The 21,464-nt window shown below is 49.7% G+C and overlaps 1 protein-coding gene across 1 annotated transcript in view; it reads right to left on the bottom strand.

Annotated features, from left to right (window-relative positions):
* Positions 1-21,464, bottom strand: part of LOC146855860 (vomeronasal type-2 receptor 26-like) — a 500,093-nt gene that overhangs the window by 181,249 nt on the left and 297,380 nt on the right. Inside the window, exons 3-4 of the mRNA XM_085651181.1 lie at positions 16,309-16,536; positions 5,298-5,421 (exon numbers count right to left, since the gene is read on the bottom strand). Coding sequence (XP_085507307.1) covers positions 5,298-5,421; positions 16,309-16,536 — 352 coding nt within the window. The remainder of the gene's footprint in view (positions 1-5,297; positions 5,422-16,308; positions 16,537-21,464) is intronic.

A 21,464-nucleotide genomic window follows, 5' to 3' on the forward strand; every position in this document is an offset into this window, starting at 1 on the left:
ATCACCCCGAGGGCCAGCATCTTCGCTACCTCGGTCTGGATGCTGGTTCGGACCCGATCAGGGACCCGGTAGGCCCGGTGTCTCACGGGCGGGCTGTCGCCGGTGTTCACGTCGTGGACACACCAGTTGGTGACCCCAGGGGTTAGGGAGAAGAGGTCCGCGAACTGCCTTAGGAGCTGGCGGCAGTCGGCGGACTGTTGGGCTGTGAGGGTGGTGGATAGTCTCACCCCTTCCACGGAACCATCGGTCTCTTTCGCCCCCAGGGGGTCTGGAAGGGGCTCGGTGTCTTCTTCGGCCCCATCGTCCGTGGCCAGGAGCAAACTCAATTCTGTCCGTACAAAGTGGGGTTTGAGGCGGTTCACGTGGAGAACCCGGAGGGGGTTCCGCGGGGACTGCACATCGATGAGATAGGTGACTTGGCTCTTCCGCTCGACCACCTTGAAGGGTCCAGTCCATTTATCTTGGAGGGCGCAGGGCTTCACCGGGGCCATGACCCAGACTTGTTGGCCCGGCTGAAACTCGACCAGCGTAGCATTCTGGTCATACCAGCGCTTCATCTCTTCCTGACTAGCCTCGAGGTTCGCTTCTGCGAGTTCTCAGAATTTCCGGGTCTGGTTGCGGAGCGCCAAGATGTATCGGAACACATCCGGAGGGGTCCCCCGGGGGGTCGTTTCCCAACCCTCCTTGACCAGGCTCAGGGGTCCCCGGACGGGGTGTCCATATAGCAGTTCGAATGGGCTGAACCCCAGGGATTTTTGGGGAACCTCCCGGTAGGCGAACAGGAGGCAGGGGAGGAGGACGTCCCACCTCCGGCGCAGGGGTTCCGCGAGGCCCATGATCATTCCTTTCAGTGTCTTGTTAAAGCGCTCGACTAGGCCGTTCCCTTGGGGGTGGTACGGGGTGGTGAACTTGTACGATACTCCGCACTTCTGCCAGAAGGACCTCATGTATCGGGAGATAAAGTTCGTACCCCGATCACTCACGACTTCGCGGGGGAACCCCACGCGGGAGAAGATCCCCATCAAGGCCCGGCCTACCACGGGGGCCGTCACGGTGCGGAGAGGGATGGCTTCGGGGTAACGGTTGGCATGATCCACCAGGACGAGGATGAACCGGTGGCCCTGGGCTGTCTTGGGGTCCAGTGGTCCCACGATGTCGATCCCTACCCGCTCAAAAGGGGTACTGACGACTGGGAAGGGTTGCAGCGGAGCCTTGCGCCTCCCCCCACTCTTTCCGCTGGCCTGGCACGTGGGGCAGGATTTGCAGTGGGCCTCCACATTTGCTCGCATCTTGGGCCAATAGAAGTGGGTGACGAGCCGCTGGTAGGTCTTATCTTGGCCTAAGTGTCCGGCCAGGGGTACATCGTGGGCCAGGCCCAGGAGGAGACTTCGGAAGCGCAGGGGTACCACTAGTACTCGGGCCGATCCCAACTCGGCCGACTTCTGTTCGCTGTAGAGGAGGCCGTTTTCCCAGTATACCCAGTGGTTGCCAGTCTGGTCGCCTGCTGCTTGGGCCTCGGCCTGTTGTCGGGGTCCAATGAGGGAAGGGCAGGTGGATTGTTCTTGGCAGAATTCTTCTCGGGAGGGGCCTCCTTCGCAGTGCCACTGGGCCATTTCTGGCAGGTCTTCAAGCTCGGTCAGGGGTTCGGGGTCGGAAGGCACGGACCCCTCGTCGGGAACGGTCGCTTCGTCCGGAAGGGGGTCGTTGGCCTCGGGTGGTGCATCTGGGACCTCGGGGATGGTGGCGGTGCTCCGCGGCATGGCCTCCCCCTCCTCAGAGGAAGGCACTCTGAGAGTCATCGAGCGCGTGGTGGCACATACTCATTCGGGTAGGCCCATCATCTCGAGATGGGCTCTTCGTTCCACTTGTCCCCACGGGGAATTCTCGAGGTCGTTGCCCAGGAGGCAGTCCACGGGCTGGGAGGTTCGTACCGCCACCTTTAACTTGCCGGTGACTCACCCCCATTCGAAGGGAACCAGAGCCATCCGGCAGAGGCTCTCGGAATTGTCTGAGGATATGACAGGACAAAAGGTGCCGGGCAGGATCTGATCTTCGGAGACCAGGTGACAATGAACCGCCGTGACACTCGCCCCCGTGTCCCGGAGGCCCTCGACGCGGTGATCATTGACCGTCACCTGCTGGCGGTACTTCTTCGTGTTAGCGGGCAGGGGCGCTCCGGGGACCATCTCCCGGTCCCCTAGAGAGACCAAGGCCATGGCGGCTGGTTTCCATTCTTCGGAGTCTTCCATCTCCTCCCCCAGGGCTACGGAGGACATTTGTCGAGCCGGCGGAGTCGTTGTGGCGGTTCGCTGGTACATGGGACATTGAGGGTCGCTGGCATAGTGTCCGGTCTGTTGGCAGCGGAAACAGGTGATCCTCACGCGAGGCCCCGGCCTCCCCGGTGGCCCGGTGCTGGCTGGAGGTGGAGCTGGAAAGGGTGGAGGTTGTCCTCTGGGAGGGCTGCGTGGGGATCCCCCCGGAAGTTCCCTTGGCCGGCCTTGATTCCCTCCGCCCCTCTGGCGGGGGGGCCCTGACTGTGGCGGCCGTAGTCTCCCACGGGACCCCGGGAGGCCCGGGTGTTTACCCACCGGTCAGCCTCAACGGCCAGTTTTCGGGGGTCTGTGAGTTTGCTGTCCAGGAGGTGCTGGCGTAGTTCTACAAAGCAATTAGCGGCCAAGTGTTCCCAAGCGATCAGGTCGAACAGCTCCTCAAAGGTGGAGACCTTGCTGCCCTTGATCCACCCGTCCAAGGCCCGGCTGTAAAAGTTCACGTACTCCACCCAGGTGGTACCGGGTATCTTCTTGCAGTCTCTAAACCGTTGCCGGTACATTTCAGGGGTGAGCCCATATCTGGCTACTAGGGCCTCTTTCATGTGACTGTAGGAGTTCATTACCGTGGAAGGCAGGTCCAGCAGGGTATCTCTTCCCTCGCTCAGGAACCGGCCCCACAGCCCAGCCCCCCAGTCTTTCTGCGGGACTCGGTGGGAGGTCATGGTGACTTCGTAGGCTTTGAACCATTGCTGGATGTCGTCGTTCTTATAGTATTCTTTCACCACATCTTTGGGGATGTGGACCTTTAGTTCCACGTTGGCGGAAGGGGGTCGGGTTTCCGGGGGTCTGACCTCTGCATTCTTAGCCTTGAGCTCGATCTCCTTCAGAGTACGTTCGTGCTCTAGCTGGAGTTTTCTTTCTTCGTGTTCTCTTTGTCGTTTCTTTTCCTCAAGTTCTCCTTGTAGGCGTAACTGTTCTACCGCCAGCTTCTTTTCGGCCAGCTTTATCTCTCCTTCGATTTTCAATTTGGCTAGTTCTAGTTCGTGGTTGCGACCTCTTTCTCGGTCCGCTATTTCCTCTGGGGATAGGCCCCCCTCGGGGGCGCCGTTCCTCCCCGGGCTGCTTCGGGGTTCGTTAGGAGGCTCTCCTTCTGTTTGTGTCTGGGGAGTCCCCGCCTAGACCCAGGTTCTTAATGCTTCCTGGAAGTCCTCTTTCGTGCTTAGTCCGGTGGTAGCGATTGCAAGGTCTTTGCAAAATTGTTTCAGTTCTCGGTGCATATAAGATTCCAACTGGTCCTCTCGGAATGTCGTGCTCGGGTTGGTGCCGGCGGCACCTAGGGAAGTTTTCCCTTCCATTTCTTCTGGGTAGTGCGTTAGCCGTCTACTGCACGATCTCTAGGTGTTGGCTCGGATCCCGTCGCTGCCACCAATGTTGGAAAGCATTCCCCCGGGAGGTTGCGGAATACGTTCCTGACCACCCGGAGGCCCACCTCTCCTCAAGTTTGGCCGAGCAAGAGCGGGGAGGCCCTTCCTGGAAGGGTCTCGTACCTAGGATCGCACACGCTGCACTACTCTTTTCAGATAGAGGGACACCACACAGTAGTTCTTTGCAGGATAATAGATTTTATCATAGGTTATAGGAATCTTTATGATCCGGAAGGCAGGAGCAGAATTTGTGCCACAAGAGGCAGTGGTATCGTAATGAGGGGTAAGGGGTAGCGGGACAGTCTTTGAATTCGTGTCTCTGCGGAGTACCCGCCGCACAGCTCTCACTCCTCGAGCTGAGGGGGTGTTGCTTCTCTCGGCAATCTCTGCCGGTTCTCTTGGAGGAGCGGGCCGCGAGTCACTCAGCAGGCACCGGAGGTTCGTAGTTCGAGGAGCCGCGGCGGCGTCGGCAGGGCTCAGATGGATCAGAATTCGGGGAGCCGCGACAGCGTCAGCAGGGCTCAGATGTTTCAGAGTTCGAGGAGCCGCGACAGAGTCCGCAGGGCTCAGATGGTTCAGGGTTCGGGGAGCCGCGACAGCGTCAGCAGGGCTCGGATGGTTTCAGCGTTTGAGGAGCCGCGACAGCGTCCGCAGGGCTCGGATGGTTTCAGCGTTCGAGGAGCCGCGACAGCGTCAGCAGGGCTCAGATGATTCAGAGTTCGGGGAGCCGCGACAGCGTCAGCCGGCTCTCGTCAGTCCAGGTCTTCTCTCCCTCCCATCCCTTCAGCACCCCTTGTTATACTCCCCCTCCTCTTTGAAGTCCGGAGTCCTCGTGGAGAGGGGTCTGGTGCCTGGGGGCGGTGTGTCGGGGTTCTGGTCCTTTGATCTGTTCAGGGGGTCCCGGAGGAACTCCAGACACCCAGCGGGCGAGGCGCCTGCTCCCTGGGAGCCTGGTGGTCGATCGAACCTCCCTCGGGGAAGAGACCAGAGGTGTGACCGGATCGGCGCCTCTCGGTCTGGTTTTGGGAGGGTTTCGCCCTCCCTCAGCCGGGCATGCGTGTTGGGGATCTGGCCGGCCCTCGGGAGGCTGGCCCACGGGGGCCGGCAGGCTGTAACATCGAGGTTCGGCGTGGTTGCAGGGTAGCTGGCTGGTCGGGAGGATCCACGCCACGAGGCCGGTCTCACACTGTCCATAAAGTGGGCCAAAGGGATGCATGGCTTATCACTGTGTGATCTGGCACTGATGTACTTTTCACCTGGTATTGTGGGACAATAATTGAAGGATTTTCTTCCAGTTTTAGGCACTTTTCTATGTCAAGAGGTCTGTTGGTATTTATGCTGCTGCCATTTATTGGCAACCTGTGTTTTCTTTAATAACTGCATGATTGTTTTTCCTACGATTTGACATTTATTCAACTGTCTTTTCTTTGATAACTGCATGAGTATTTTTCCTACGATTTGACATTTATTCAACTGTGTCACTTACTGATTACTACCTTTTACCAATACCTCCTGACTCTGGGATTCTGATCTTCTTACAAAAACCTGCCATGCTGTCTGCATTCTTCTTAGCTCAAACCACGTGTTGACATTTGCTTCTTACCAGTTGTGTTTGAAATTTCTCCCTCTGGACACAGGATGCAGTCAAAGCAGCAGACAGGCTTTCCCTCCTGAGCAGCCTCTCTATAACCCAGTGGGCAATTTTCACTGCAGGCAGACTCGGGCACCTGTAGACAACATGAAAGTGAAAATTGTGTTGATTCCTTAGCGCATTCTTTCTATATTAAAAGCCTCAATATTCACCAGAAAGGACCAACAACTACACTAACGATATAATGTGACAATTGAAGAGCCACTGAGTTCATCCTTGTGCATAATAGTTAATGGGATTTATACAGTCTCTGTATCATGATCTGCCCTGATGACATCTCATGGAACTTCCAAAACAGCCCCGGCTGGAGGCATTGCTAAGACTCAAGCAATGCTTCTAACCCAACTTGTGTGATGGCCCGAGAAAAATACATTACCAGAACAGGCATAGTAATAGACAAATGCCTTTCTGGATCTAGTGACAACAAAGCTAGCTCCTCAACAAAGTATGGTCAGGGTAAATAAGTCATGGTATAATGAAAAGACGTAAAACAAGAAAGTTCCAACACTGGCTCTAAACCAAGACACAGTAAGATATATTCAAGCTGAAAAGGCGGTGCAGTGCTGCGGGTAGCATGGGGTGAGGATATGGACACACTGAATGAGTATATGGAGAGGTACGATAGAATAGGGCTGGGAACAGCAGGGTCAGTTGTGACCGATTTTAAAAGATGAGGTGATGATTTGAGTAGGGTGTATAGCTTTAGCTGACTTAGCATCTAATGCTTTGGACTGTTTGTGCATTCAAAGGATGTCTTGAAGAATACTCGTGCAAACGTTCCTACCTGCATTGCATACATTCTTTAAGGGAATTATTTTGCAGCCTGTATGAACTACAATGGACTGCCCGACTACTGAGTGTTATGGTATTAATATTATTATGGGCCAGGAGGGTTATCTATTTATTATATTGTAATTGCATTTAGAAAGCACTTAATTAGCCTTAATGGAGCATCAAAGTGCTTTATGCTGGACTGCATACTGCTCCAGAAACTAAGGTTCTTTTTTCCCAGTGGTTACTGTGGTTATTGGGATTAGTGTTGTGCTCTTGAGAAAACAATTCTATGCATTTACTACGGGTGGGCGGAATTTGCGAAATTCACTTTTGCAAATTATCGCGAAAATGTTAAAAATATCCGCAAACACGCGGAAATATCGCGAAGACTCAGAAGTTTTTTTCCCGCCCGTTCGCGGTATTTTCTGCCTGATCGCGGCTCGCCAACTTACCCATGCGGTTGCTCACGGGCGCGGCCATCTTGTTTTCACTTGTCCCGCCCGCTCGCGTTTGATATGACGTGCCCGCGTCCTCACGCTCTCGCTCGCGGTGGAGAATGACGTGTTCGAGATCTCAATCATCTCATACTCTTGCGGTGCATGATCGCGAGAAGAAAGACGTGATCGCGTGACGAATTACGTGATCGTGCGACAAATGACGTTAATGCGGGTGCGAACTTTCGCGAGACAGCGCACATGGCTACCAACAATCCAACATCTCGTGGAGAACACGACCGGATCGGGAAAACTTGTCGGCGAACGCGGGGATTCAGGTAAGGCGATCGCGTGCACGCGAGAATGTATTTTTTTGCAGCGCGAGCAAGAAAAAAATTTCCGGTAAGATGCGGATTGAGTAAATTTGGACATTTTCGCGCTCTCCGCGGAACGCGAAAATGTCAAATTATCCCAATTTCCGCGAGCGGAACGGAATTTTCGCCCAGGCCTAGCATTTACCCTAGTTTCTGCGGAGATGAACCAACAGGTAGCCAATGCAGGAGCTCAATCATGTACTTCCGGAGGTGAAGGTGAAAAATCACCTCACTTGTGGGAACTATATATGGTTACTCTTAAGGTCAGGGTGGAAAACTATGGAATGTAATGATTACAGGCAGCCAGCCTAAATATCCTACAGAGTTTATCCCATGATGTGCACTTTGTACATGCAGTTACTGTATAAGTTCTATGAAGAGTTTGTACATGTTTGACTGTATCCAATCAGGGTGACAGGCGACTGTCCCTTTCGTGCATTGACTGCATGTTAGCTTCTCAGTGACACAGAATTCATTCAAAAGTGGTGAATAAAGGCTGAGTGTTTGGATTGACCCCTCCAATGACATGTTCTGACCACTAGTTACAAGGATATAATGCTCTGAAAACCCCACACAGGAGAAACACAGGTGCTAACCGTGTCCTGCTCTGGACACTGACAGCTGGGATACGTGCCTTATTGGACAACCCTGGAGAAACACATGCGCTACCCATGCCATGCACTGGTTACCAACTGTCTTTCTTGGGACTCATCTCAAAGTCTGTGCAGTTTTTGGGTACTTCCTTCGCAAACTTCAGATGGCCTTGTCTATTTTTTTCATAATGCATGAATAAATGTTTTGCCACCTGTACTGGAAATGTAATTCCGCCAATGACTTCTCCTTGCAGGGGTAAAGGACACACAAGGGGCTAGTCCTAAATGAAGTGTTTCATTACTGAGAGTAATTTCAGAATTTAGTTTTTAGGAACAAAGGGCCCGATTACAATGGCGTAGAGATTGCCACCGCCGGCCCAGCGGTGGTGGTCCCTCCGCCATCTGCATGCCCTTTTCCCCCCGACAGATCAGGATGGTGGGGGAAACGTTCCGCAAGCGTGGTAGGCGCAAAGACCGCCCGCCACGCTTCCCCCACAGGCAATCGTAACGATTGTCTGGTGGTGCGGATATGGCCGTGGTTATGGGGGCGGTGCCTTGAAGGCACCGCCAGTTCGATCACGATGCTGGCATCAGCCTTTCCATGGCGGTGGAACCGCCATAGAAAGGCTGGCGGAGGCCGGCTTCGGGGGACCTGTTACGTGCCCCCTCGGGTGGGTGTGGCACTTGTGCACTGGGAGGGTACCACATTTCCTTGCACAAGGTGGCAGGCACCGCACGGTGCCTGCCACGTTGTGCATGGAAATGCACAACATGGCCATTGGACATTGCGGTGGGGGCTGCAGCCAGCAGCACCCGCAGCAATGTTAAATTGCCAGATGCGACCGCTGCGGATCGCATCATTATCAGGGGCGCGGTACCACTGCATGGCAGGTGGACAGTCCCGTTACAGCTAGGGTGGCGTGCGGACTTAAGTCCGCCCGCCATCCTAATGACCCCCAATGTCCCTTTCCCTTGGATGGCCCTGTGAAGCTCTTGAAAAATTAGTGTAATGAGTTTCCATCTTGCTGCAGTGTTATAAAGCATTTGCAGTTTCAAAAGTATGAACAGGTATGCCCCAAGGTACAATCATTTGCATTTTCTACATGCCACATTAAAAAGGAGATAATGGCCTTGTAGTTTCTGCAGATATCCTAGATTTGGAAATGTGTGTCAGAGTGCTTGTATTGTGTAGAAAGCCCTTCTTGTGACCTGTGCTGCCCAGTGCTCGCACCGCGGGTTAAACTAACTCATTTTAATGTAATCCCTGCTTTACCTCTGTGTCAGACATTAGGCACGTTATTCAGGTGTTGTCAGGTGATCCCGGGGGGCATATTTACTAGAAAATGTTGGAACGCGGAGCTCCACCAAATCTGGCAGCGCAGTGCTTCAACATTTTCAAAACGCAAAACGCAGGGATGCGCGTGTTTACCACAATAAGGTGAATCCCTGTGTTTTCCCTAGCGCTGTCGCTAAAATTCGCTGCCTAGCGCCGACGCAGGCCCCCTTGCATTGCAGGGCATGATTGTTTATTTGCACGAAGGTGTCCCTTCCTGCACATAAACAATCCATAATGTTGATTTGCTACTTCTATGTGTGCTGCACTCTGAAGCACACACAGAAGTAGCATATCGTCATTATTTAATGATTGTTTATGTGCAGGAAGGCACACCTTCCTGCACATAAACAATAATTAATGGCTTTTTGCTCTTTCTATGCATGCTGTAGAACACACATAGAAAAAGCAAAAACGTGGATAAAGAAAAGCCTTTCACCTTGTTCGCCATTCTGACGCCTGCTATTGCATTGCGTTAGTTTTTGGCGTTGCCACAGATTTACACCTCCTTGTAAATCTGGGGCAGCATCAAAAAGCAATGGGTGTTGCGATGGAACGCCCACAGCAACACCCGTTGCGTGCCCATTTGACGCAGAGGACTGTGGCGGAAAGGGGCATATTTACAAGATGGCGTAAAGCCATGCTAAGTGGCTTAGCTCCACTTTGTAAATATTGAAAATGGTGCTACGCCACTGGAGCGTCAAAAAAGTGACTCCCTGGTGGTGATAGGGGATTGAAAATATGCTCCATTGTTTATTTCTAATTTCTGTCTTTCTTGTTTCAGTTGCTGAGGATGAAAATGTGTCCTCTCCGCACCCCATCTGCTCCCCACCAGGCTACAGCACCACTGGATTCCTCAAAAGCTGCCAGTCCGTCCAGTCTAACTTCGGTGCATTCTCAGACTGATTCTGATACTGGATCGGTTTCGAGCGTGTCTGAAGTTACTCACCTATGGGGCAGATGACACGCCACCTGCCAGAGCAGAATGTGGTTTGCAGCACCTCTCACCAGACCAGATGACATAGCGGTTGTGGGCGCCTGGGAGATACTGTGCTCTAAGACAACTAACTGTTCATCTTTCACTGCCTAGCAAGGCTAAAGTGAAAGGGCCCGGCTGCTGCCCAGCTGGTGCTACTGCCTCCCTGGCTAATTCCTCTCCAGGACGGTGCCTGCCACACTGTCTCATGGTAGTCGGGCCCGCCAGGGCTTAACTCTAGTACATTAATCACCAGCCTCCCAGACTTCAGCTAGATTAGTTTCCAGAAAGAACAGATACTGGGGAGCACAGGAGAACTGAGCCACAGCAGCCATCACAGGTTAGGCAGTGTATGAACTTTTGTTGTGGTGATGGTCAGGCCTGTGAGTGCAGAGGCATAGGTATCAATACTGCCTGCCATGACCTACAAAGGGCACACCAGATGACAGGGATGATCTAGTCTTGGAGTCCATTTACAGCAGTAAAGTCTTAGAGGGAAGAAGTGCAGTCACACAGAATTCAGGAAACCAGACAGCGGGTGTGCTACAAACATCTCATGCATGGCTGTTTACTAACTAACATTGGTAACTTTCAGCAAGTACTATTTTAGTCAATGGCAGTAAGTATCCCAGGACTTGCACTTTCACTTTAAAAGTCAAAATATGCTTAGAGATGTTGACTGAAATCGATACTCACTAAAATATACGCTTAATATGGTGATACTTGGCAGCTATTAATTTCAGGAAATGATATGACCTTTTCTTGTTTTTTTCTTCATATTCTTTTTGAATCCATAACTGTGATTTGAAAACAGATCTGCTTTATTTTTGTGAATTAATTACTAAAATGACATTCTGTCATCTTAGCCTTCCTTGACTTTGACTTTTCTCTGTTTACATTTTACAACTGGACTAGGAGATAGGCCTCATTTGCTCCATTGCAGCAGCCTAATTTGACTCTAAACTTGCCATTATGGGGTTAATGGGAGAAAGGGTTCAGTCAAGTTGAGGAAGAGAGTGTATTTTATTATGGGAAATGTAATGTTCTCGGGAGGAGGGGTGGTAAATTGGCGAAGTAAACTGACGCACCTTTGACATTTAGTTGGAAACTAAAATGGTCTAAAATGGGGCTTCACTCACTTACTGTCTGGGGCTGGACTGATCCGCACCTTTAGCGGTTGACATCTTCACTGCTGGGGCCCTGACGCTGCGTGTTCTCCCCCGCCGCCGTTGCTCGTAACATCGCTCAGCCGCCGTGGGGGGAGACTACAGCTCCCAGCCTGCACAGCGGCGACCAGCACCGCCCACTTACTGCCTGAGCGCGCCCGGAGGCGCATAAACATCAGCTGCTTCCTCGGTGGAGCGGGGGCTTCACTCACTTACTGTCTGGGGCTGGACTGATCCGCACCTTTAGCGGTTGACATCTTCACTGCTGGGGCCCTGACGCTGCGTGTTCTCCTCCGCCGCCGTTGCTCGTAACATCGCTCGGCCGCCGTGGGTGGAGACTACAGCTCCCAGCCTGCACAGCGGCGACCAGCACCGCCCACTTACTGCCTGAGCGTGCCCGGAGGCGCATAAACATCAGCTGCTTCCTCCGCGTCGCGAACGCGCGCGGGCGGCGCCGGGCAAAGCCCGGGCAAAGGGCAGGCAGTCTGTGGGCAGAAGGAGGCAGGGCTGGGCCAGCCCCCTGATAGCTCATAATTGGTAAGCGAAAACATAATGTAACCACAGACCAGGGAGTCAAAAAGGCCAAGGTGCCAAGACAGTCTGAGTCCATCATCTCTTACCTTTCCTCAGCGGTGGGCGTGCTTACTAAGGAAATTGCAAACGCCGAATTGGAGCTGGGATTACCCCCTACCCCATTGTTACTGCCTGCACATGCCATCGATGCTGCCCCACTTACCCCTACTGAGCCGGAGGGGCTTATTTTACAGGCCAATCCAACCGCGACATTCACTCTAACCACTGCGCCCCTCCCACCTGACGATACCCAGGTTTTGGCCTTGCATGAGAACACACAGCCACGATCTCATGACCTTAATAAAGTCCCGAAAAGGAGAAGGAAAGCTGAGGGCAACCCAACAACAGCCCGAGTGCGGGAGGCTACACTCGGAGACCAGTTAGAGACATTGTTTACAGCTCGTATCGAGCCTTTATTGTTGGGTATTGCGAAGGACATTGTTGAGACCTTGAACACTTGTCTTGCTGGTCTATTGACAAAATGTTCTATTATTGATAAACTGGCTAAAGATTTCTCCACAATTTCCCTCCAATTGGTAGGGGGAAGTGCGCTACGGGACCCAAGGTCTAGTAATAGTAGAGAAATATCTGACCCTAGTCTACCTAGCTGTGGGAGGGTCCCAGATATAGAGGGGGTGCGAAACCCAATAAACAATAGCACTGACCTAAGTTCAGCGCCAGGATGGACCAAGCTAAGACCTCAAATGAGGGGTAGTAATCCTAGAAGGATTGTAACAGATATGGGGCTAAAGGGTTGCAACCTAAACATCGATTTGCCCCCGGAGGCAGCCCCCTTAGTTGCAATCTTCATCGGCGTACCACCTCTTGCAGAAGGAATGGGTGAATCGGCCCCTGCTCTAATTACTAAGGCAAGGTCATGGTGCGCGGAGGCAAGCTGCGGTGGGTCAGAAATTGCCAACAATGTGATATTTGCTAGTAGGGTAGGGTGGATTGGGAAAAGAACTAAGAAAGTACAGGGCGATTGTGTTATTGTCAACTTTGATTGCCCAGACCTGGCTGATAGATTATTTTGGGATGGGTCGGACATCTCAGGGACTGATTGTTTGAGACCTATCCCCCTGGGATATTTCTACCCGCCCCCACTGCCAGCTCTTGGTTCTCGGGACAATTGCTTAGGGTGTATGAACTATATAGCGGGCAGTGCAGGTCCAGCGTCATTGACACAATATACCCCTGTGAGGGATCCTGGTATCCGGCCAGTTTTGACCAGACACCCTATGCATAGAGTACAGGAAGGGGAGGGATTGGCTTTGAACAACAGATTTTCTCCACTTTCTGATATTGAGGAAATCGATTGACAGCCAGCCCCAGTACAAGCCATTAGCCCTAGAACCCCTAGTCTTGGTGAGCCTGAAGTATGTAAATTGATTAGTTGGAATATTGCTGGGGCAAGATCCAAGAGGGGAGATGTAGACTGGACCGACTTTATCAGTGCCCATGACATCATAGCGTGCCAGGAAACTTGGGATACTTCTCCTAATTTCTGGCTAGATGGCTTTATTACCTTTGCTATCCCAGCTGTCCCTAGTAAGTCTGGTAGGGCTAAGGGTGGCCTTATGTCCCTCTTTTCTCTGAATCTGAAGTCAGGTTCGAAGTGGTTCATTAAACCTTTTAATTGTAGAATGGGCCGTTGCACCGAACCGCAACGTCCTCATTATTAATTTTTACAATTCTTGGGATAGAGATACGGAAACAGGTCACTTAGATTGCCTGGATACTTTCCTCCCTATGTTTAGTCAAAACAATCACACGAACTGTGAGCTGGTTTTATTAGGCGATTTTAATGTTCACCCATGTAGCGATCTGTGTGTGGTAGGAGATCAGGAGAACATGATGGCCTCACAGACATCCCACTTCGAGCACTCCAAGGGGGGAGAAGCCCTTGAGGAGTTACTCGCTAATCATAATTTGTATGAAGCCGACACTTCAGAGAAAGGCGCAAGAACCGTCACTTATAAAGGATCAATCCCTGGTTCCATACTTGATTATATTTTTCTGAGCGCAGGCTTTCTACCTAGAGTAGTGTCTTATGGGGCAATAGTATCAATCCACAGTGACCACAACCCTGTTTTGCTTGTAGTCATGTGGGGTGAACGGCTGGGCATCAAGTCTCACCTTAGCATTCCGGGACCAGCCCTATGCCCTATAGACCAAGGGAGAAGGCTCAAATGGACGAATGTGGTGCCCGGAAATTTTATGCAGGAATTACTCCCTAAAATAGAGGGGCTTATGGGGATTTGTCAGGAGGAGGGTGCCCCAGCACATGAAGTCATGGGGGCATTTGAAGGTATCTGTGCGCAAGTTTTTGATGCTCTAACGGTTAAACGCACCTGGGGGGTGGAAAAACAGCATAGGTGGTTTGATGTAAAGTGTTCCAAAGCCCATAAGGCGCTAATGACGGCTCTGAAAAGAAACCCGAGAGATAGGACCGTGATTACTAAAGCAAAAAAGGTATATAAGGCCACCATTATGGGGAGAAAGCAAGCCATAAAGCAGACGGCGTGGGAGAAACTAATGTCAAACGACGTTCTGCGCGATAGCTCTCAGTTTTGGGCCACTGTGAATCAATCCTTTTTTTCAGATGTGGATAATAAAGTAATGGATTGTGTTATCCCGGAGGAAAAATGGCTTAACCACTTTAGAAAAGTCTATGGTGCTAGCGATTTGGGCACCCACTTTGGGCAGGGGTTTTGAGCCATGTTTTTACAGTTGCTAACAGTAACATTTTTCCAAGCAGCTGGGCCACATCAGTCATCGTGCCAATTTTTAAGAAGGGCCAGCGCGATGACCCGGGGTGCTATAGGCCTATCTCCCTCCTAGACTCTGCTATTAAGATCTTAGGCAGAGTCTTACTCTATCAACTTAGAGGAAATATTGAGAGGAGGGGAGGTCTGTCAAATGTGCAATATGGCTTCAGGGAAAAGAGGGGCACTGTGGACCAGTGCTTAAACCTCCACATGTTAATATCTAAATACACAGTTGCCAAGGAGGGGTCCTTGTTCTTGGCGTTCATGGACCTCTCCTCGGCATTCGACTTAGTGAATAGGTCAAAATTGTGGGTTGCCCTATTAGAACTAGGGGTTGATAAGTCGCTTGTGATGCACCAGCCATTTCAAATCGGAGAGAGGAGTGTGGCAGGGCTGCATCTTGGCTCCCCTCCTTTTCACCATCTATATAAACGGCCTTGGTAAACATCTCGAGGCCGTGGAGGGGGATGTGCCGCGTGTAGGAGAGATAAGAATACCTGCTGTCCTATACGCGGACGATGCAGTCCTGTTAGCACGTACCGGGGTGGCCCTCCAGCGTTTGTTGGACTGATTTGGGGTATTCATGGACCAGCTAGACCTGAAAATTAATGCCAATAAGTCCCATACCATGGGGGCGACTCGCCACTGTAGGAAGGGTAAAAATATTTCCTTTTTTTGCAAGGGCGAGGTAGTGTCCAGGGTTGCATCTTTTCCCTACCTGGGGGTAACATTCGATTTGAGGGGTACCTGGGATCCCCAGATTAAGATAAAGAATCTTTCAATGGCGAGAGCCACATCAGCCCTTTTGGGGTTTGCAAATAGGTTGGGGGCAAGGCCCATGGAGGCCCTTTTAAAAATATATAATGCTAAGTGTATCTCCATAGCTATATATGGTTCGTCATTATGGGGGTATGTTACCCAGGAAACTTTACAACGAGTGGAAAATACGTTTTTAAGACATCTTCTCTCTGTTCCCCAGTCTACTCCTACCTTCTCGATCCACGAGGAAGTGGGTTTAGACTATGTAACAGATAAGCTTAGATTGGCTCCCTTAAAATGCTGGCTGAAGACATGGCTAAACAATGAATTATCCCTTAACCATGCCATCCTGCAGGATGTTATGTCTCTCGATCACATGAATAAAATCCCGTGGTTGGAGTACGTGAGACACACTTTTGCCCAGTTAGGACGCCCCAATCTATTTCATTTGCCGTCTTCTATTAGGAAAGAGGATATTAACTGGATTAAAATACACTTTATGGGAAAGGCGAGACTGGCTCGCGAGGAACACGAACTGACAAAAACAACAGTCAGATCACACTATATGTTGTTATCTTCCCCGTCCCTAGAGCCTTATCTTACTCTTGTAACAAAGCCCTTCCACAGACATTTGTTAATTAAATTCAGATTTAATTTAATCCCATATACCCTAGGCTGCTATCAGTCTTGGAGCAAACCGGAAAGGGGCCCGCCATGTAAATGTGACGATTTATCCACCCAGGACACTATGCATTTTATGATGTTTTGCAGTTTTTATAGGGTTGCCAGGAACAAATACCTGTTACCCATTTTAAAAGAAGCTGGGTTTGTCCAAGTTAGGCCAGCCCTAGTTTATCTGCAGTCTCTTGGCAGTATTCCCACTATATTTTCTGTGGCTAGTTTTTTGGTAGCAGCGCATAGAATTAAAAAAAGGGCTCTGCCCACTATGGAAATGGTATGAACTGGGAAAACTGTGAAGCGTGACCATATCATTTTGTCTTCTCTTGCACTCCCCATTTGTATCTTTGTATTTGTATCCTTGTATATGATGATTGTGCCTCGACGTGTTAAATCAAGAGCTATGTATTTTTAAACTGTATATATTGTTGTTTTATGGCTTTTATGATTTTAAAAATCGAATAAAGTGTATTTTGATTGATTGATTGATTGAAATGGTCTATTCTCATAATGTGTAATGCTAAATGTGTCTTACCTGAAAATATCCAGCACCCCAGATTACACGGTCACCATGAATTGCAAGTCTTTGATCTTCTGGCAGCCTAGAGTCATATTTCCCAATGTAGACATAGCTGGTATTACCGTCAGCAGTCACCTGCCAGTTCAGGAAGTCAGCGACAAGAGGAGGATCTCCATTTTCATCAAAGTACACATCTTCACCCAGTGGATTTCTGAAATGTATATTCTTCACAAAATGCAGCAGCTAAATATGCAAGACATGAAGAGAACATGATAAGCCAAAGTGAGACAGTTCAGATAGTTAACCCTGTGGAGCAGAACACTTTTAGCTCCACCCTTACACGTCACAGAAGTGCAATATTTATGTGCACCTATTACGATATATTCTGTGTGTCTAACTTCATTAATGGCAAGTGAACTGCATTCACTGTAGTAGGAAATAGAGATTCATAAATGAGTGCACATTGATGTTTAGCTTAACCATGATCAAAATGTAGTTTTCATACATATTCCCACTTATGTTTCAACTTGTATTTATTTGAAAGTGCATTGCATCATTAACATAAGTTACATTCATATTGCTGCACTTTTTTAAAAGTTATTTGTGCACATGTATTTATGTAATTGATGCGCACATGTTAGTGTTTAACCATGCTAATTTAACTAGGCCTGAATTTGAAATGCATTTGGTTGTCTTGAATGTTCTCTCCTCTGCAGATGTGGTTCCAAGGCTTCATTAGCTAGATAAAGGAGTATAATATATTAGTGATAGCGAGGCCTGAGAAGAAAATCATGGCAGAGATGTGAAGAGCTGATGAAGTGGGAAAGGTGTATAATCACCGTATATCAGCAACGTTGTTCTATCCAAGGTTGTGTGAATGTCCAGGTTTCGAGAAATTGAAAAGGGAAAGTTTGACGATGTTGCTAATGGGCACATGAAATTCAATCCTATTGGTTCCTGGAAGGGTGGTGTGAAGATCACACTAGGAGAGTATATCTGTATGTTTTAAGTAATATATGCACTGTTAGAGTTTATGACGGATCCCTTTTGACTTCGAGAGATACTGATCTCTCTGCTTATCCTATGCTTGAGACTGGTTCCTACCGGCACAGAAGGCAGAAGGCACACAGAAGGCCAGAGGCTGCCACAACCTTCCACCCAGCTCCAACCCCACCTTCACTCCCAACAGTTAAAGTACAGTGGAGGCTAAAGGAAGGTGCACGCAATCGCAGCAGGCTGTTAAGAGAGGGGGAGGAGAGGCTACTTTTGGCAATGCTGTGGTTGGGTAGGCCCCGGCCAAATTCAGGTTGAGCCCCGGCCCATGGAAGTAGTCTGACTTGGTATGGGTGCGGTTTGTGGGCTGGGTGTGCTCCTGTGTCTTGCTGTCATCTCCACCTTCACTAGCAGGGTGATTTGTGCCTGCCCCCACTCCGAAAATCCTGGAAGTCCTGGCCCAGGCACTGATCGGCCAAGGGGTCAAGAAGGTTGCTACCCTCTGCATTTGCAGACCGAGTCAGAGCCAAAAATCTCAGAAGAGTCTCAGGAGAACTACCAGGCTACAACTGGGCCCCCATTGGACAAACCAGCCACCTCAGGGCCAAGTACTTCATCCTCTGGGGAGGGCTGAGCGTCTCAGGGCATTCTATTGCTTGCTCCTTTTTCTCCCTGCCTCTACAGCATCTCCACTAGGCAAGACAACCATTTCAGGAGAGGGGTGTGGTGGCACTAGTAAAAAACTTTGAACGTTGACTGACTCAAGCCGCATCACAGCTCACTACAGCACAACTAGCCAGCCTTAGTCTAGGCTAAGCCCCTGTGACCCAAGGCTGCCCAGCATTTGGCAGTAATTGGCAATACAGAAAGTCTGAATTGCTACACAGCTCATTAGGAGGAGGTCAGGTAAAGCTAGAAGTTCACTGCAGCAAGGAAGCAAGCAGAGGAAGCTTACCCAACGACCCACTACCACTCAGGGCCAGGTAGCCCGCCCTGACAACCAACTGAAAATCACCTCTAAACTTCAACTTCTGAGAGATGCAAACCTGCCCATCCTCTCAGAAACATCTGATAGCAAGGACCTGCCAGCCCTCTTAATTCCAATCCCTTCTGACTTCCATGGACATTCCTAATTCCCAAGTCATCACCCCGACAGACCAAAGCGCTCCTGACAAAGTCAAAGGAGGACACCCAGAATGCCCAACAAGCCTAGTAAGCAGGACTCTAGATCCGGATGAGATCATTGATTTAATCACCAGCACAAGCATCAGCCCGACCAACCAGTTCTGCTCAAGCTTGCATTGATAACAGCAGACCCACCCAACTTTTAACATTGAGCCAGCAAGGTGAATCCTAAAATGCAAAAGAAGGATGTGATGCAAGTGAAGCAAGGCAAGCAAACATAGTGAGCAGGTCAACAGGCCTGGAGGAATCTGATGATTATACCACCAGTCTGACCAGCCGGGGCGCAGGCCACCCTGGTCAAACAAATTCAACCTGTGCCTTCATGGCAGCAAGAAATGTAGCATTGGAGAATGGCAGCGCACTCTTACCCCCTCACCTCAGTGGAGCCAGCTGCCCTAAAGAAATCCAAAGCTACAACTTCTATCTTGCCTCCCCTCTAGTCAGACAGAGCCAGCAATCAAATAGCAACAGAAACACTTGGAAAAACCTAGAACAAATAGGAACATTCCACATGGCATCATAGTTCCGCACAGAGTGTGTGGACACCTCCTATCTGACACAGGTGGGATGAGATGTGAAGATGCAAGCCTCCTACGCCACTGACCTCGAGCAGGAGGCTAATCTAGATAAGGTGAATCCAAGAGACGGGACCCCTAAATCAGAGACTGCTGCAAAAAGGACCAACCCTCATCCAGATGCAAGAGTCTGGCCTTCCATATTGAAGACCATACAATCAATGGTCAATGCCATGGATTACCATTCAGCAAAAATGGATATTCAAATAGAGATATTGAACACTGTAGCTATCTATGTGGCTGGGATTGATGGTAAGATCTCTGACTTAAACAATCTCATCACAAGGGCCCAAAATGATGCCAGAGAACGAACTCCAAGGTGCACATGCTCTCCATTACTGGAAACACGGAGCAAGATACAAGCTACTCTTGCCAGTTCATTAATTGAACTAAAGGCCTTTTTGAGGCCCCAAACGGTCAATGGGATCAACCCACCATCAGACGAGACAGAGTATAAAGGGGGCAGTCCTGTGCCGATACAACCTAAAACAACAATGACTAGCCTAAACATATTGGGCCTGATTCACTAAGGTAAAGTAAGATGAAAGTCTAACTTTATGACTTTCGGTATTCACAAAGGGCATTTATGCTCATAAATGCCCTTTGTGAATACCGAAAGTCTAACTTTATGACTTTTGGTATTCACAAGGGCCATTTACGAGCAGTAAATGCCTTTTGTGAATACCGAAAGTCATAAAGTTAGACTTTTGTCTCACTTTACTTTTGTGAATAGGGGCTATTTAGTCCTTTTTTAACAGCCAAACCATTCACTGGCTCCCTACCACTTCTAAACCTCTCCCAAGAGTCCAGTCCATAGTAAAAGAACCAGGAGCAGCCACTAATCGGGAAGCAAAAGGAGACATCCCCAACACTGACTCCAGCAGTAAGGTAGACCCAAGCCAGCCTGGCCTTAGTAGTTTGAACCAAAACACATCACTGACAATCCCAATCGAAGCATTTGGAGGCGCAAGACCCAAAAAAATACGACAAAGAAGGAAGTCAAGGAATAAAAACTTCCCTAATACCAACTGGTTGAAGAATTATGCCATCTTTGGAAAAGTAGCTCTGATGCCAGAAGGGAATGTGGAGAATTCTTTCGATAAGGAAAGAGGGAGAACAGCGGACACAACTGAGGACAAATCTCCTTCAGCGCAAGCAGCTTCGACAGCTGAAGGCTGGCACCTGTCTGGGGACAAAGGCACAAGAAAAGAGCCTCTTCCCACCTACAATCTCCTGCCAGCCAACCCAGTTGAAGAAAATGTAAACGATAATACTAGTGGGCAGTTAACTCCAATCACAATGCACAGTGGCACTCCAACTGCCCACAATCCAATAAATGGGTTACCTTCCACCCATAAAATATGCCAGTAAACTTAGCTAAATAAATTCAGGTTGAGATGGCCATTGGACTGCCCCCCTTAGACATAAAGACTTCTCAAATCTACCCCGGAAGCCCTGAAAAAAACAGCTTGGTCCTGAAGAGAACCATTCAAATCAAATCAGTGGGACTCTTGGCAGCACAAAAGCACAAAGGACTCATTGTCTATACTGATACCCAGCTGCCGCCCAATAGCACACCCTGTGAGATCGCTGATACAAGAGATCATAGTGATCACCCAGTTTACTGCTCAACAGGAAACAACAATATCATCATTCGAGGCAACATCTTAAAGCTGCTAAAACATTTTCCAGATCTAGCTGGGGTAACCACTGTCGACATCGAATATGTTAAATTTGTAAACATAAACCATGGGCAACAGAGAGACTCCACAAAGGTCATCTGTAGCACACCAGACATGCCAGACAAGGTGCAACGTGAAAGTAACCACTTCCTAGCTTGGGGCATAATTGTGAAAAATATCTAGAACCAGGGAAAGAAGACAGTGAGCCAGGAAAACCGAGCATCCCGCTGAAACCAAAGCCAAAACCAAAACCATTCTCAGTGCTGAAAAATGCTCTAGGGGCAAGCCCATAGAGCAAAGAAAAAGGAGGTGGTTCAGATCCTATATACCACTCCATGAGCCAGCACTAGAAAGGGCAAGTGACCAGTGAGTGGAAGTGGATTGCAAGAGCACTAAACAAGCCACAACCACCAAGGCGTCCAGTGGCAGCCCAAGGAGACGCCACAGAACTAGTAACAACAATTCTCCAACTTTGCTCTTGGAACTTTCACGGCTTAGCCAGTAAACTTGAAGACCAGGTCCTCATCTCCTTCCTTCTAACTTTTTCTGTGGTTCCCTTACAGGAGCCCTGGCTCAAAAACCGACCTCCATCTCAGACTTCTTAGATCATGTAACCCCGGTAACCCAAAAAATCTAAATTTGGATGGAGTAAAGGGGGCCTTGCAATTCACCTGTCTACCTCGATCAAGGTCAGCACAAAGGAGCAGATAACAGACTCGGACAACATTCAAATACT

The sequence above is a fragment of the Triturus cristatus genome, chromosome 4_1 (assembly GCF_964204655.1).
Source record: "Triturus cristatus chromosome 4_1, aTriCri1.1, whole genome shotgun sequence".
Taxonomy (NCBI): Eukaryota; Metazoa; Chordata; class Amphibia; order Caudata; family Salamandridae; genus Triturus; species Triturus cristatus.